Source organism: Sceloporus occidentalis, unplaced genomic scaffold, assembly GCF_023333645.1.
Source record: "Sceloporus occidentalis isolate IW3139 unplaced genomic scaffold, rSceOcc1.0.p SCAF_51, whole genome shotgun sequence".
NCBI classification, from domain to species: domain Eukaryota; kingdom Metazoa; phylum Chordata; class Lepidosauria; order Squamata; family Phrynosomatidae; genus Sceloporus; species Sceloporus occidentalis.
In genome coordinates, this window is record NW_028317031.1 from 5,735,846 (window position 1) to 5,748,918 (window position 13,073).

Genomic DNA, 13,073 nt, shown 5'->3' on the forward strand with positions numbered 1-13,073 from the left:
TTATATTCCTAATATTAATATTGAATGAGAGTGCAGGAAACACGTCTAAAAGTGTTGTGGGTGGATGAATGGGAGCTGTCGTTAAGCATAGGCTAATTATAAGGTGTTGCCTTTAACACAGGTTACATTATAACCAGGCATGATTTCTGTTCATGCAAAGTCATGCTACAGGACTGGTGGTGCAATCATCAGAAATTTCCCGTGGTTATCTATGATGTCATGTTCACTTACAATGAAGTTAAAGGAAATAGAATTTGATGGCAGATAAGAACCATTTTCCTGCTGTAAAGACCATTAATCAGTCATTGGCCTCATCTTAAATTTAGGAGCCATCTGACTATCCCGGGCATGTTGAAATTCTGGCACTGTTTTAGCCCCTACCACTTTATGTGCCCCCCAGTGTGATACAAGTATCGGGGGCAAGCGCTGGACCTCTCTCCAGGGTCGGCCAGCCTTGTTTGCTAGCAAAGCGTGACACAGATATATCCTATTGTTACTAAGAGACGCTGTATGTGTTGTGCAATTTAGTGACTGTATGCGTGTTTAATTTTAAGGGTCATGTGGTGTAGGACCCTAGTCCTGACCTAGGCAGCACCCCCGGACTCCCACTCCATGGCTGCCCTCCCCACTGCTGAGTGCCACAATATGATGGCATATACCAACACCCCATGGTATCACTTGGCACAGCGCCCCATAATTAAAGTGGGCAGCTTGGGTTGATCAGAGAGGATGCCTCTGGTTTTGCGGCCACCCTAAACCTAATCTAGAAAATGCCTCTGACCCGAGTTCTTAGCTTACAAGTTCACTCGTAAGCTTGGAGCTTTATTATTACTTACTTATTTATTCACATAGCGCCATCATATCGCAAAGATCTGTCCTGCATCGCATAACCATTTGGACGTACAGACGCAAAAGGTAAGGAGGGTCCTGCTGGGCTTACAATCTAGAAGGAAGTGGGCTATATGGGGGCCAACAAGTGCCAATGTTTGAGGTGGACCAGCCAGACTATTGTATCTCTCCATAAAGACTGATTAAATAAACCATATTACTAATAGCGATTAGCTTTATCAGTACTCGTTTCTCTGTGGAACACAATATCTATAGGTTTGCCACCATTTTTTTGGAAATTCCAAACATAATTTCCTGAAAATCCCACTTTTTCGCTTCCTCGTGACATTATTATTTTAGTTATTTGATTTTCTTGGAAAGAATCCAGATTCTAAATGTACGTCTCAAAGAAAACTCCACTTTCCCTACTGAGTGGCGCCTGTTTTAGAATCCAAACGATAGCGCCATCGAGCAAGTATCTTCCAAAGAGCGTATTCCAGGTATGAGCGTGCTTTTGGGGTCAAAAACCTGCAAATATAACAGTTCAGATACAACCTAAAATCCAACTCTAGTAGCCTCTCTAGTATATGTTAATTTATTGAGTTCTTCATGTCTGCCATTTTACCAAGTAGTATCAAATAATAATAATATCATATTAAACATGCAATTAGAAACCGTTCAATTCTATACAACCCCGAGTTTGTATCAGAAAATATATTTCTCAATTATAAAAGAATTTCTTGTCAACCAAAGAATTAAAATCCCAAACCGAGATGGGCTGCAATTACAGCGAGGGTCCGGAGGTAGCCGTTAGGTGCGTAATAATTCTGGCTTGAAAGCTGAAATCAGCTTGCTTTCTTCATGTACACGTGGATGCCATTTTTGGAGCGCAGTACAAGCTGGGGTTGTTTGAGGGCCGGTTTGGAGAGGTCCGGTGACAGCTCGAATCGCTTCAAAGTCAGAGCGACAGCCACCTTCATTTCATTCATCGCAAAGTTCTGCCCGATGCAGTTTCTGAGATGAAAAACAGGGAAAGCTGGGTTATCTTTGGGGATGCAAACCCTCCACTTAAAGTCATGGTTTATCCAACTTTAATGAAAAATGTGTTCTAATTAATAATGTGTTCCACACCCAGGGGGTCCTGGAAATGAACCATATACATAAGGCTAAACATGTATTGCTCTATAGCAGGGGTCCTCAAACTTTTTAAACAGGGGGCCAGTTCACGGTCCCTCAGACCGTTGGAGGGCCGGACTATAGTTAAAAAAAAAAACTATGAACAAATACCTATGCACACTGCATATATCTTATTTTGAAGTGAAGAAACAAAACGGGAATAAATACAATATTTAAAATGAAGAACAAGTAAAGTTAAATCAACAAATATACCCTCCCCCCCTACCCACTATATATCCCCCCACCCACTATATACCCTCTCCCCCCTAGCCACTATATATCCTCTCCCCCCTACCCACTATATATCCTCCCCCCCTTACCCACTATATATCCTCTCCCCCCCTTACCCACTATATATCCTCTCCCCCCTTACCCATTATATATCCTCTCCCCCCTAGCCATTATATACCCTCTCCCCCCTAGCCATTATATACACCCCCCCCCTCACCTTGACGTCCAGCGACGGGAGCACGATGCTTCTTTCTTCCTGCACCGCTCGCTGGTGCCCGCTGCTTCACTGCTGAGCGCCGTAATATGACGTCATATTTCGGCACCCAGCAGTGAAGCAGCGGGCACCAGCGAGCGGCTTTTAAAGGCTGTCTTCTTTTTTTTGATGCGGGGGAGAACGAGGGGCGCCGAGCGGTTGCTAGGCGCCCCTCTCTCTCCTCCGCATCAGTGTTTAAAAGCCGCTTGCTGGTGCCGGCTGTTTCACTCGGTTGCCATGGGTGCACGCATGGGACGTCAGTGACGTCGCTGCGTGCGCCTGCTCCCGGCGGTCCCCGCGTTTTTAAAGTAAACGCGTGCCGCAGGGACTTCACAGGGGCATCCTTGTGTTCCGAAAGCATCTTTCGGAACACATGGATGTCCTCAGGCAAAAACACCCGGCGGGCCGGGTAAATGCGCTCCGCGGGCCGCATGTGGCCCGCGGGCCGTAGTTTGAGGACCCCTGCTCTATAGTATGTTAAGCAAATGAACCTTAGCAGATGTATCTTTTAGTCTGATTGACTGATTTTTTTTTAGGTTCTTGACCCACCCTGGACACGTCACCCATACTCTTTACCTTGGTCCCGCAGCAAATGGCGCGTAGGCATGGGAATGGCGCTTGGAGGAATTTTCGGGAGAAAACCGCAGTGGATCAAACACCTGCAAAACACATTTAATCCACGAGGGGTATAGAGGAAAACATTCATGGTTAATCTATTATTAAATAACCTAGAGGTGGGATTTTTATACAGGCACATTTGCCCAACAATTGGGAAGAAAAATGTAGACCAAATGTTGAGCAAATGGACCAAAAATGATTTGGACAAATTCTTTGTTTCGTTCTTGCTGGGCTATCAGATGATCTCCAGAGTTGAGTTCCCATCGAAAGCTATTGGGACATCTCACCGAGGCCAGGCCATCAAAGAATTGTCTTTGATTAAGTTACTCGTATGTTTAGCAAAATACCAACATCACATTTCTTAGAGTAACCCAGAAACCCACAGGAGTTTTCCCAGTTTAATCCAGTAAATCCAGCGCTGTTATTGTATTGCAATGGATACATGAATGATCCTGATCCTGACCGGACATGCACAGTGCTATACGGGTACGCTATACGGGTACGCTATACGGGTACGCCATACCTCTGGATCTTTCCACACGCTGGAGTTCCGGTGCATGCAGTATATATTAACACTGACCATACAGCCTGAAAAACAAATCCAATAAGGGTAAAGCCATGGGAAAGAAGATGGTTTTTGAAAACAAACAAAAAATTGAATTACTAGCGGGACCCCTGTGTCAAACCCACCTGCAGGTAAGGACCGCCCATCCGAGAATGTGATTGGCTTAGCAAGCTGTCTGGATACAGAGGGTACCGGAGGGTAGAGACGGAGACTTTCCTTAATGCACATTGTGGTATAAGGCATCTTACTCAGGTCTTCCCTAGGAATAAGACAGCGAGTCAGTTTGATACAATATGGCTCCGGAATGTCTTTTTTCACAGCTGAAAATATATTGTCTTGCATGTTAAAATATCGACAAGAAATATTTAATGCACATCTATTGCTTAAAAAGAAAAAAATAAAGGGAAATTATACCCCAAAACTATCGTAATGACATATTAATGAAGGCAGGTGTAAGTGTGATAAACACGAGCTACACGCAAGCACAATGTAGCTGTTATAGCGATAAAATGCTTGACAGATTGTGTATGTGAGACGCATATATATATAGTGTATATATTGCATTTACAAAATACCGTATAAGAAATGTCAAAAAGTTGCAAGGTGACCGTTCCATGGACCATTATTTTGGTAATATTGCAATGTATAATAAAAAAAAAATAATAGTAACCAGAAACAGAGCCGGCCTTAAGTGTTCTGGTGCCCCGTGCGGACTACTCCTCTGGTGCCCCCTCCATCCTAAAAAAAAGAAAGGAAAAAAATCTCCCCCCTCTGCCCCTTCTCACTGCCTTCTCCCATCTGCCCCTTCTCACTGCCTTCCCCCCCCTGCCCCTCCTCACTGTCTTCCCCCCCTCTGCCCCTTCTCACTATCTACCCCCTCTCCCTATCCTTACTTACCTCGTTGCCGGAGTCCTGCGGTGGGAGTGGGAGGCGTCTGTCTTCCCGCTCTGCCGCGGTGCAAGCTTCACCGCGGAGTCACGGAGAGTGAGGGGCGCCGAGCGGTTGCTGAAAACTTCACGAGCAACCGCTCGGTGCCCCTGCCCGGGACTTAAGTGAAAACACCGTTTGTTTATTTTGTTTAACTTTATTTAACATCCTCCATGTTAAATAAAGTTAAAAAAAACTTTATTTAACATGGAGGATGTTAAATAAAGTTACAAAAAAACAAACAATGTTTTAATTTAAGTTCCAGACGGCGCCCCTGTTGCCATGGCGCCCTGGGCAGCCGCACAGGTCGCACACCCCTAAGGCCGGCCCTGACCAGAAAGAATATACATTAACAAAGTTAATTAATCCAAGCATATCATGCTGGCATCATGTAACAAACTAACAATTGCATGCTCTCTCTCTCCTTCAGCAACGCTTTGATCTCCTCCCGACATTTCTTCTGGTGCTCGGGGTACTGGGCCATACAGTACAAGATCCAGGAGATCCCGCTGGCCGTAGTATCGTGTCCCTCAAACATGAAGGTGTCCACCTCTGCGCGCAGCTCCTCATCAGACAGACCCTGACCATTTTCATCCTATTAGCACAAATTTAAGGAAAAATAAATGTAACTAACACTTAGGTACACCAATGAAATGCCCCTTAACGTACTTCTTCTCTGTGCTAGAAGTTCTGGAAAGAAGTGATAGTGGAGAAGAATGTCGGTTATGCCCTACATGCCACTGAACAAAGACCTACAAAGGTATCTCTAGTGATCAGATATCTAGATATCTAGAAATCTTTAAACAATTGCACTGATGAAAAATTAAAGACCATCTGGGGCTAGCTCAGAAGAGGTAGCCCTTTCAGTAGCCTAATCTAGGACATTCACGCATATGGTGTCCATCAGCATTTCCCACCTTGGCACAGAGAAGAATGTCCAGGAAGTCTGGATGCCTCTTTTGCATTAGTTTTTCCATTTCTTCTCCATCTTTTAAGAGTGTCTTCCTCTCTTCAATAACTTTTTCTATCCCAGAAGAATCAAAAAGAAATAATAAAAGAAAAAAACAAAGCATTTAATTGCTCAACGATCTGTATTCCAACATTGTGAATAATTTACTACACATTCCAAATACGGTACAGAACAGGCTGAAGATCTACGTTACGCAGAGAGAGAGGGACGTTACATACATTTGTAATTCATGGCTAGTTAAAAAATAAGAGCAGAAAGGGAAGCGATCAAAGAATGCAACCTGCGCTGACCCGTGTGACGATGCGCTATCCGGCAGGCTTTGCGGAAACGGAAGCCGTGAGGACTCAGGTGAAAAATGAGGTCATTGTGATACGGAAACGTTCGGATCCTGAGCTGGGTGAGTAAGGAAAGCTCATACACAGCCTGGATGTAGGAGCCGTCGCTGCAGGAAAAACAATCAGCCGTTAAATAGCTTGTCAGTTTTAATTACATTTTAAATGACTCAAGATATTTTGGTAATGGCTGTACGGGGGAACCTTGTATGATTGGAGAGGGAAGCCAGTAGGACAGGGTTTGATTTGCACGTCCTTTCCCTGTTCAAAGTGACACTGAGCTGCTTCTTTATGGCAATGCTAATGAAGTCTCTTCCTCCATAGACTTCTATTAGTCAGGGGGTCAGGCTGGTGGATTGTACCAAGCCATTCTACTGTTTACCACAGGCAGTGTGATAAGAAGTCAGGGTAGATTAGGCTAAGGTAACAGAGTTACAACATGGCTAAAATGCAACTTTCATATTTTGCACTACTGATATTAATCATAAAAAACTGCGGGAGTTCCATTTTAAATAGGCGACTCACTTGTCAGTCTGGCAGTTGCTATGGTAACTGAAGGCGGTCTTCATTATGCTGTCGAGAGTCATCATGCTGACATATTGAAAAAGCTCCACTGATTCATCTTTATTGCAGAGAGAATCCCATTTATCCTAAAAGAAAGCAGATATTAACGATTTTTTTGTTTCTTAAAAATGAATATTTGTAAGTATTTTATAGTCTATGAGTATGAGCGAAACTCATCCCCTGGCCAGTGAGCTTAGCCTCAAACAGAAGCTCTCCCCTACGCTTACTAACAAAGACAAGTTTATTTAATACATAGAAATATTTATTATATAAATATTAACACAAACCTCCTACAAAATACTCTCCTTCTGATGATGACTTACTTTAGCTGAAACGTTGTGCGGTATCCTTGGTCTTCTGCTTTAATCACTATATATTTTCATATTGTGTTTATAATTGACATTATTTATGATTAATTCATTTTCTATGTATCTATGTATGGGGCTTGTTGACTTTATCTATATAACTTTATAATAAAGAAGACACTATACATTGGAGACGTGTAATGTTAATTTGTATACTACAATATATGATGGCCAATTAATGCACAGTATTTTGGTATATTTATATAAACATTGAAGGTCGCCTTTAATAAATAGAAAATGTAATGGAAAAAAATAATATTTAGAATAGGTAATTAATATAAAATATTAAGACATTATATATATATATATATATATATATATATATATTACCCACTTATGAAGGCCATTCCTGTAACGTGTATGTGCAACTTACCAGCATTACTTTTGTGGAATCGGAGAACAGTTGGATGTACGGCTTCAGCACGTCGTAGTGGAAGCCCGGCGTGAGCAGCCGGCGGTGATGGAACCAGGTGTCCCCGGATAGTACAAGTAACCCCTTCCCTGCAACAGACAAGAAGATCATGCCAGCTGACATGGCCGGTAACCAAAATGTCCCTTCCAGGTAAAACGATGATGTCATGGCACACTTAGAGCTAGCTGAATAAATTCATCTATGTTCCCGATCAACGGAAACGCAATATTTGGGGAAAACCTTTTAATCTGATACTAGTAATAAATGAGAATTCCCACCAATGCGTTTAATATTAGTATCAGATCAAACACCAGATTTAAAAATAAGTTTAGCCCCTTCGTGACGTAGGGGTTCCCCCGCCAAGTGATCGGCACTTTTTTGCTATTTTGAGCATATCTTTGTTCAACCATAATTCCTCTTTTCCTATGTTTAGTGCATATATTGTTTTTAAGGACAGGTGGGGCTTTCTCTTAACACCGCTTTTTTTGTAGAGCCTGTAGTTTATTAAAAAAATAGGTTGAAATGTTTTTTGCAATTTTACTTAGAATTTCTTCCGTAACGTAGATCCTGCTGATAAAACCTCAAATATATATACATATATATATATATATATATATATATTATTTTTTTTATATTTATATATTTTTTATTTATTTATTTATTTTTAAGGTGAAAAATGCTCCCTTACACTCTACACTATTTCTCATTAGTTTAGAATTTTAGTTTTTTTATGTATATTTTTATAATCAATGCATAGCCATAAAGTTAACAGCTTTGGCTTGTAGAAATTCAAAATAGTAACTATATTAAGCACATACCAATCCATGGGACCAGGAAATTGTAACCAGTTGGTGCTTTTGGATCTATGAAAATAGAATAAGTATTAGCAACTTTTTACATGCATGTCCCAGAGCATGATGCAGATAAATGCAGAATAATATATATATATATATATATATATATATATATTATAGTAAATTATATATATATAGTTACATATGATATATCTGAATCACTCCATAACTCCAGTTTCTAAGTATTATATCTTAGCTTAAATTTTAGAAAGCATTGCTAAAGTAGATGACTATTTAAATTATATATTATTATCTTTTATTTATATAGCCCCAACAATCTACGCAGCGTATATATATATATATATATATATATATATATATATATATATATATATATATATATATTATGGTCAAAGGCTTAAAGGCATTTCAAAATATATAGAATACATGTTTAATAACAGTGCTAAAAGTTAAAAATAGACAAATCTCGATGGTCATTTATTTAACAGTCTGTCTAAAATATTATGTGCAAATAATGATCAAGAATTTTTGTATTTTATGCACCTGCACTAGTTATATATCTAATTAGATATATAACTATATATATATATATATATCTATCTATCGTCATGACTTGTATGAAATGTATCTTTTTTCCTGAAGAAATTATCTAGTTACTATTACATAGTTACTCAGATTTAAAAAGGCATACAACTGAACCTACAAAGTAACTACCGGTATATCTACTGATCAAGAAAAGGGCAAAAAAAAAAAAATGATTAGGCTTTTATCCAATATTGCCCCAAGGAATCTAAAAAAGACTTCTTTCTCCCTGTATCGACCTTATGATAAAGTGAAAGTTAGGTTGTAAGTAGCTTGTCTTCATACCTGGTCTTCCAAACACCGCCTTGGCATATTCGGGGTGAGTGATGATCAAGGATGTCACAAACTTTCCAACCCACAATGGGAATGCCTTTGGATATTGCTCTGCCCAGACCATTAGCCGTTCCAGATCTTTGCCATCACGACGAAACTGGGGGGACATACAAATTATTATGGCAAAAAAAAAAAGTATCATGGAGAATGGGTGGCATCAAAAGTGAAAGTAATATATCGTAACAAAAAAATGTGTCACAATAATGGTGTTTAAGTATTCACTAAAGTGAGAGTTGTAGCGTTGTAGTTTAAGTTTAGTATACATTATGAAGGAACATCTCAATGAAATTCTCCTGTAAGGACTTTTGATTGGTCCTTCATTGATGCTTATTTCAATCAGTGAGGTGACTTTCAGGAAATCAATGCTTTACACAAGGACAACCATGTTCTTCGCCAGGAGATGCTCCTCGGGGGTTGACCTTTCATAAGCTTTGTGTCGCGGCCAGGTCCTTCCGTGATCCGGTACGAGACAGGTGTCAATGTTACATCAACTGAGACATTCAAATGGGGTTTATTCTCTAAAGTGGAAGAATTCACTGCAAAATTTTCTAGGGGGCTAAGCTGGCCCCGCATAATGCATAGTTCAATCAATATGGAGATCTTCAAGAAATCTGATTTAAATGTGCTTTATACAGGGCCGTTCAAGTTATTCTTTGCAGAAAAAGCTAGACTTGTGCATTTTTTTCTTGCCGCTTCTTGTTTCAAATTTGTTAGCAGAAAGAATTGTCCGAATCATTTTTGGTCCATGTGCACAAGTCTAGCAGAAGCTCAGCAGGGTTTAGTCAGTGAGATGAAACTACAACTCTCCTGCCAAATCCCCCACTAAAATAAACCCCCAAAAGCATGAAAAACCCAACAATTTGTTGGAAACAAAGGTCTATCCATTGGGTTTAACCCCTTAAGGACCATGGGCGGTCCCTAAACCCATTGAAAACAATGCATTTTGACATGTACGGGCTTTGTCATTAAGGGGTTAAACAAATAGAGCTAATCAGACAAGAAAAACAGCTGCTTTCTCATACTTCCCACGGCTACTGAAAATCACTTTGACATGAGAAACGTTAGTTATATTTATAGTTTTCAGGTTTAATGCCTCCTGGGGCAGATGATAAATATCTTTGAATGGTAGGCCAAAGGTGAGTCAATGAAAGCGATAATTACTCCGTCTGGCACACCGTGATAATTCCCCCAGGGAAAGCATTCCATTAAAATGCATAATAAAAAAAACACACTGGAAGATGAATAATAAATAAGATTTATTGAGATAAAGAAATGGGTTAATGGGAGAATATATTATGAAGGACTAACCCTGAAGAAGATACCGCTGGGGTTCCCGAAAACATATTTAATTTTACTTCTTTTCCTATGTTGTGTCGATAAAAAGCATCCACTTCACGGAAAGACGCCATTTTTCAAATATAGTCATCTCGCGGATTTAATTATACATTACACAGGGCCAACCAAACTTGTAATGAGCTCATTATCTCAAATCTCCAAAATATATGGGACATTGTTGCACAGAGAAGTGGTATGATCCACCACGTTTCCGATTTTATCTTTTACACTTCTGTATCTCATCTCGGGTTTTTGTCCCAGGCATGTTTGGATTATTAACCCTTTAAGGACAATGGGCCTATCCGTAAACCCATTAAAAACGATGCATTTTGAGCCCGTACATGTTCGGGCTTTGTCATCAAGGGGTTAATAGTGAAAAATCGTTTGCAAGGGGGTAAGCGTGAAAATATTTTGTCAAGTCGCCTTGCCATTTGAGATAAAAAAAAAAAAGGTTTTAGCAAACATGCAGATTCACTTCGATCCCGTACCGCTGAGCAAGTCATAGAGATAACGATCGTCTAATCTTTACTTGATATTTCATGAATTATAACCAAAGGTCACATTTCTCAGAGTGAAAAACTGTACGGAAAACGTGGAGGAATAAATATATATATATATATATATACATCATATACAGGAACAAGACCCTATGAACAATGTCAACACCCTATGCACCAATACAATTAAAGTGTAATAGATTCTAAGATCTCTACTCAAAGTCAGCACGTCTTGCATGTGTTTATTGTTAAATTATGTATATTTTCTATTTTAATAGGTGGTGCATCTCTGACATCAGAGGACAGGAGACGGAGGGCTGAGATATATTCTCCCTCGTTATAAGCAATGCATGTTACACCTTATTTTATGGTTCATTGATTTATATATATATTTTGATACTTACGGGGTTGCGCCTTCCAACTATTCCCTCGTTAGTCTCGTATTAGACCGTAACAACCAACAGACTGTCCCGCCAGGGATGGCCAGAAACCGTATTCAGGTATAACACGGTATCATTGCATCCGGTACGGATACCTTGGCTCTCACCTGGTTGACGTGTCCGTACAGCCAGTGGCCTGGTGGCCCAGGGAAGCTTTGCAGAACACTTTTCAGATACTTCCATCTGGAATAGAATGTAACGAATTTCACTACCAGAATGAGTGAGAATAACAGGATCACCAGCTGCAGGATCTGGTAGATATTCACAGAAATCCACGAGTAATTCAGGATCTTCCACAGGCTGGAAGCCATGATCCTGCAGCGCCTGCTTCGCCTCCACTTGTTCAGTGTTTTTGCTCCTTGCTTGTTTCACGTGTAAGCAGAGCACTGTCGCTCGTCACCCGCCAGCCCTCCCTCTGCTGTCCTTTGACATCGGATGTGTCCCCTGCTGAGATTCACTGAGTGCCTCCTAGTGTGTGAAACGGGGGCTGCAAGCCTTCCAATGGGACCGAGTTACATTTACAGCATCCATATAGCCGCCGGGGACCAGGGATTCTTATAATAAAAGGTGCCCTGTGCGGGGCAGTAGTGATTCCAATGGAGCCATGTCGTTTATACGTCACATAACCCTCCACACTCTAAAAATGATAGAATGCCAGTGTTTTTAGATTCCAATTACAACGAAACATCTCAATGGATCAAAATGTAAAACATTTTATGTTTTTGTATAAATTATAATTTGTGCTTTTTGTCCTTTTTGGTCCTTTTTTTACCATATCCAAATAGAAGCACTGATGAGAATCCTCTTATTCGCTGCGGAATATGATGGCGCTATATAAAACAATAAATAATATTATTATTAATACTGATAATAATAATGCATTTTTCATTGTTTTTCCCCCTCTTGCTACTTGCCCCGCAGGAGTTGCGTTTGATGGAGCGCATCTCTTGGTTCGCAGTGCGTACAAGCGGATGTTCAACCAATCTCCAGCACTGACTTCTATAAGATTTCCAGGGGGTCTGGAGCGACCACCCGCGCGCATGCACATTTGGCATTCCCATTGATTTTAATGGAAGTGCTTTTTTAGCCAGTCAGCTAATACTGTTGCTATAAAATCACTTTGGTAGTGTAGTGGGGCTGCCCATTTGTACGATCCGACTACCTATAACCTATACGTGTCCTGGTGGAGGTTTAAACGAAAATACAGAGGCATCTTGGAGATCGATAAAAAGTACAGCAGGCTGCCGGAGGTATGGCTTCTGGAATTCGCCCGCCGCAGGTCAGTGATGTATCCCAGACACCGACAGCATGGACTGGATTTTCATTTTGAGACTAATTTAGACCCTGTACAGTCCTCCGCCAATATGGGGCCCGGAAACAAATGCCCCAGGATCCCCTTGGTTGATCAACCCTGGTTATAAGCCATTTACAAATTGCTGGAGGTTTTATTTCATTGCTGGTATAAATAACCTGGATTTATCTCGATTAACATTGATTAAAATTGAAAAAAACATTTTAAAGCTTTTAGACGAAGCACGTTATTACACCACCCATAGAGCTAAGATTATACCTCTATGATGGTCAGAAGAGACGCTCTGTGTATACGGGGGTGTTGGACCTTTTTTTATAAATCAGCAAGTCAGTTTATTTATTTTTTTATTAATTCAACTAAGAATTCTACTTCACACACCATCCCATTTTATGAAGTTTATATAACAAGTCCACGTGTAATAACAAGGCTATAGGGCAAAGTGCGGTCCTAGACAGGGGGTGGCATCGTCTCCTATAGCGTATGAAGACATATATATATATATGTGTTTTAGGAAATAA

General features: G+C 40.4%; 1 protein-coding gene across 1 annotated transcript; it reads right to left on the bottom strand.

Moving 5' to 3' along the window:
* Positions 1-1,673: 1,673 nt before the first annotated feature.
* On the bottom strand, positions 1,674-11,554 carry LOC149288518 (cytochrome P450 4B1-like). Its single transcript, XM_089491598.1, has 12 exons — positions 11,351-11,554; positions 8,924-9,068; positions 8,060-8,104; positions 7,203-7,330; positions 6,426-6,550; positions 5,859-6,010; positions 5,516-5,622; positions 5,003-5,193; positions 3,797-3,930; positions 3,630-3,694; positions 3,065-3,147; positions 1,674-1,842 (listed from the first exon to the last, which is right to left on the bottom strand). The coding sequence occupies exons 1-12, from the start codon at positions 11,552-11,554 to the stop codon at positions 1,674-1,676; spliced, it is 1,548 nt and encodes a 515-aa protein (XP_089347724.1).
* Positions 11,555-13,073: the final 1,519 nt, after the last annotated feature.

Excerpts from the sequence above, each read along its gene's own strand:
- LOC149288518 (XM_089491598.1), bottom strand. The coding sequence starts at position 11,554 with ATGGCTTCCAGCCTGTGGAAGATCCTGAATTACTCGTGGATTTCTGTG. Across the intron at positions 5,194-5,515 it reads ACATTCTTCTCTGTGCCAAG|GATGAAAATGGTCAGGGTCT; the intron begins GTGGGAAATGCT and ends TTGTGCTAATAG. Across the intron at positions 3,931-5,002 it reads GAGAGAGAGAGCATGCAATT|GGAAGACCTGAGTAAGATGC; the intron begins GTTAGTTTGTTA and ends TCTTATTCCTAG.